Source organism: Capsicum annuum, chromosome 1, assembly GCF_002878395.1.
Source record: "Capsicum annuum cultivar UCD-10X-F1 chromosome 1, UCD10Xv1.1, whole genome shotgun sequence".
Taxonomy (NCBI): Eukaryota; Viridiplantae; Streptophyta; class Magnoliopsida; order Solanales; family Solanaceae; genus Capsicum; species Capsicum annuum.
The window spans coordinates 41,884,771-41,889,139 of NC_061111.1; the positions used below are offsets into that span (position 1 = coordinate 41,884,771).

At 35.8% G+C, this 4,369-nt stretch overlaps 1 protein-coding gene across 1 annotated transcript; it reads right to left on the reverse strand.

The window, feature by feature from the left end:
- Positions 1–662: 662 nt before the first annotated feature.
- LOC107872806 (RING-H2 finger protein ATL64) lies at positions 663–3,866 on the reverse strand. The gene is made up of 3 exons (XM_016719422.2): positions 2,902–3,866; positions 1,891–1,991; positions 663–1,490 (listed from the first exon to the last, which is right to left on the reverse strand). The coding sequence occupies exons 1-3, from the start codon at positions 3,058–3,060 to the stop codon at positions 1,139–1,141; spliced, it is 612 nt and encodes a 203-aa protein (XP_016574908.1). The 5' UTR covers positions 3,061–3,866; the 3' UTR covers positions 663–1,138.
- Between the last annotated feature and the right edge of the window lie 503 nt (positions 3,867–4,369).

Sequence of the window (4,369 nt, forward strand, 5' to 3'; positions counted from 1 at the left end):
TTCTTAGTTCTTACAAATTGTTTTGCTAAAGACACTGATATACTAGTTAATAGTTAGTAGTATTTTCTAAAAAATATTTTTTCACTCACCAATCAAACACTAGAAAATATTTTCTACTCACCAACCAAACACCATAAAATATTTTTCGAAAAATATTTTCACTCACCAACCAAACATGAGAAAATAAGTAGAAAACAAACTTATTTTTCAGAAAAAAAATTCCAGGAAAACATTTTCCATCATACCAAACACACCCAAAGTGAATCATTTTATCCTAAAGGAAAAGATTTCATTAACCTCGGATATTTGAGGAGAATAAATTCCTTAAGTACACACCGTGAGTCTGTACACTTGATTCTAAACTTTTTAGCTTCATCTTTATTTCTTAAAGTTGATAAACGCTTCATTTTGATAATTCATTTGAAATTGTGTTTGAAGTTGTTGGAACATCAATGTAGTTCTTGAACTTAGTGTTGAAGTTCGTATTGAAATATATAGATTTTCTACCCGAAAGTAACAGAAAACACAGTAGCATCTAGCAAAATTCAGTGTTTATTGGCATGATCTTGTAGATCAGCTGTTAGAAAAAGCTACAAAGCCCTACATTTTATGGTTTCATCACATTCTGGATTTTGCACATTAGAAACCAGAAATACAGTGAGTTAAAAACTTAAAAGAATATCTTGACTGTCAATTACTAAAAAGGTATAAGAAGGCTCATATAGAGTACATGACCTTCAAATGAGCCAATTCTTGAGCATTTCAAAGAGGACTATGGTAATGTCTATGATGAAAAACGGAGATTCTAAACGCCTTCTTTACAGTGATACTACAGAGGATTTGACATCGTACAACATGATATAAGACGCGCTTTGTTTTGATGGGATAACCAGTGTACCACAAACTTGGTCCAAAATCTCTGAACTGCTAAAAGAGTGCAACTACAACTCCTAACCAGTTGTATGCAACATCCATCTATAGAAGATTCTGTGTCCTCCTTCCTTGGCTTCAGATTCTTCTTGTTCAGATCAATCAGTCAAATTTGTCGGTCTCCAATAAGATAGGCCTGATACAACGAAACATCTGAATGCAAACAGAAGGCGTAGTTTCTTATGGTACCCTCTATGTTTGCCTTCCATCATGACCTTGCTTCTGCTACCCTAGAGACCTCAGGTTCAGGGTTGATTGATACAGAAACAGCTTCGTTGCTGTTACTTACAGTACCTTGTGACCGTTCAGCAGTACGTAGCAGCCACTGCCTTGAATGCTCCAATGAAATCTCAGAGCTATCAGAGTTTTGATCCCTGCCAAGCATCGCAGGGCGCCTTTGTTTGTTTTCAATAGATTCTTGTAAGGAAAGACGGCAAACTGGACAGGTAGACTGTTTTCTTAGCCATATGTCAATGCATGAAAGATGAAAACTATGGCCACATTTGGGCATAATTCTCAAAACTTCGTTCTCCTGGTACTCCGATAAGCATATACTGCACCTGAAATTCAATTGCATGACCTCATCAATGGACAAACCTATCTAACTTACAATCAGAAAACACTTTAATTTTGTTCTCTTTTTTTAAAAAAGAAAATCAGGCTGGAAGACGAGGAAATAGTAGCCTGGCCGGTACAATCAGATTTTTATAACCTCAATGAAGAATCAGACCTATGGTTTCACTCGATCCCCTGTCGAAAGTATAACATAGACAAGAGGGAACCGAATAAAACACGATTGGGTGCATTTTTTATCCTTATACCTATTACTGCTAGCTTAGACAAATCAGACATCAGAACATCCATTGCATTTATCTCTCCAAAAAATGCATAAGATGACAGTTAATTGCCAAATGTTGTGGGTAGCACATAGCTCAAACAGATTATATTGGCTTCACTTACTGTGTATCTTCTTCCGAGGAGGCGAAAGCCTCACTGTGAAATTTCATGGTCGGAATTGCAGCAACCACAACTGAGTCCAGCCCGTTAATTCGATGCTCTGGCTGCCAGAATAGGTTTACATTAGTGAAACTGTTGGGAATTTGTAGGCATAACAACTTAAATCACATTTCATACAGCTAACTGCTTAGAAGAGATATATCATAAATTCCAGCGAAACAATCTGCGGAAAGAACAAATGCCAGTAGCAAAAAGTTATTCACAGACCACAAACCGCGAAATACTATCTTGAAACTGACTCTTCATAATAATTAAGCACAAGCAATGACTTAATTCGGAATGCAGCCAAAGATAACAACAAATTCAGAACGCAAAAACATGCAATCATAGCAAACTCTTCACATTGACTCATCAATCTCTCGATTTTTGGTGATTTTCTATCTTTTCTGCAGCTCCATCGATACTCAGATAGGTTAGTCAGTGTTACTATAATCTCATATTTCCACCCTTTGTTCCAATATTAAAACAAAACGTAATTTTCTTTCGGAAAATCTTCGTCAAAACCAGCAAGTCAAACTAGAACAAAGTTTAAGCGATCAAATCCTAAATCATTCTACAGAAAAACCAAAATACAATAAAAAAAGAACTAGGAATAAACTGCTGCAGCTCCAACAACGACAACACGCCAAGTGTAATCCCACAAGTGGAGTCTAGGGAGGATAGTGTGTATGCAGACCTTACCCCTTCCTTACAAGGTAGAGAGGTTGTTTCCGATAGACCACTCAAGTAAATACAATACAAAGCAGTTTGAAGAAAAAAAAAAATGTTGTAGCTCTAACACAAAGCAAAATGATTTCCTGCAACCTTAAGGTTTCCTTCCAGGGGGCAGGGGTAGTTGTATCAACCACAATCACTAATTAAACAAAAATCAGAAAATCATCTTGAATGAATCAACAACAGTGGCAAACATTGATTGGGAACTAAGAAAAATGAGTCATTTAAGCAAAGACTTACCAGTTCAAGATCAATTCCTGATTCAATTTCAAACATTTGCCTTGATTGCCTCCTGCTTATCCTCCCACAAATCAGTCTAGTACACACAAACACAATAAAAGTTGCACTCATCCCAAAACCAATTATTGTGGTTATCAGATTCATTCCAGACCCAAACATCCCAACCCCACTTTGCAAATACAATAAACTTTCAATTCAAGAATGAGGAAGAAGCAAAATGAACAACATCTAGTCAATGAAAGAGCCAAAAGAAAAGAAAAGATAAAAAAGATTATATTTTTACATAGACCAATTATTAGAATAGATCCACCTGAATAAAACAAAGAAAAAGCAACAGAGATGGACTCTACAACTAATGAAAATAGTACAAATACCAACACCTAGAATGAGATTCACCTTAAAAATTCAAGATTTTTTATCCAAAGAAATGAATTAACAAAAATTATAAAAATAGAAACTTTTTTATAAAATCCCATCTTGAATCCTAATCTCTTTGGGTGGACTCTAAGTTAAAAGAATTAAGACCAAGAATTGGGCCATAAATGGATAGTGTGAGGATGAGAAAAGATGTAGACTCTTTTCTTTTCCCCTTGGCTTGTTACCTTGGACTTACATCTCAGTGGGGTCCACTCCTGTTCCACCACCCCCCACCTTTATTTGTTGATATTCAATAATAGTGCAGTCAGAGATGTTGAGAACTTTTGGTGGCCTAAAAGGGTATAAACTTTTAAGGGAAATGATGGAATTGAAAGTTCTAAATTACTGTATAAAAAAGAGAAAGTGGATTCTTAAAGATTCCATAGTGAAAGAGTGACAAAGATTCTGAATTCTCTAGGTGATTTGTTCTCTACTTTTAGTTACTTTCAGCCTTTTTTGATTTGTGCTTAAATAGCTACTAAGTGTCTGCAACTAATTTAGGATGATAATTCCTTCTCTTTTTTTATACCATTGACTTTATTTAGTCCTTTCTATAGTGGGAATTTAACTCCACTTTTGTTAGTAGAAAATTTGCAAGTGTTATTGTGGGCCAGATTTCAATAGTGAGAGTCACCAGAACTGGGTTGGGCTCATAAGAAAAAGAATGGTTCATTCATTTATGGACTCATTGTTGGCCCATTTTTTTAACTTTTCTCTTCTACCTTGTCTGCTCAATATATTCGGTATCCGCATTGACGCTAATTAATATTGATTCATGTCGCGTAGGACTCATTCGCAGAAGCTTTTCTGCAAAGAATTTTTTTTATACCCAGGGGTCGATACTAAAACTTGGATAGTCATCAGTTCAGTTGCACCTCATGGCTTGCTCAGAGCCTCAAATAACTTTAGTTTCCTCAAAGGACTTGAACAATCATGCATAGTGAATCTTGTTAGTTATGTGCAACTTTTAAAAGTCAAATCTATACATTTTTTACTAGGTGTAAGCCTCTTGTTAACTCCCTCAGCTTAGTCACAAACCACAGTACTCGAG

Coding starts and splice junctions, on each gene's coding strand:
- LOC107872806 (XM_016719422.2), bottom strand. CDS start 3,060: ATGTTTGGGTCTGGAATGAATCTGATAACCACAATAATTGGTTTTGGG. Junction 1,992..2,901: donor CAGGAATTGATCTTGAACTG/GTAAGTCTTTGC, acceptor CTATTCTGGCAG/CCAGAGCATCGAATTAACGG. Junction 1,491..1,890: donor TCCTCGGAAGAAGATACACA/GTAAGTGAAGCC, acceptor ATTGAATTTCAG/GTGCAGTATATGCTTATCGG.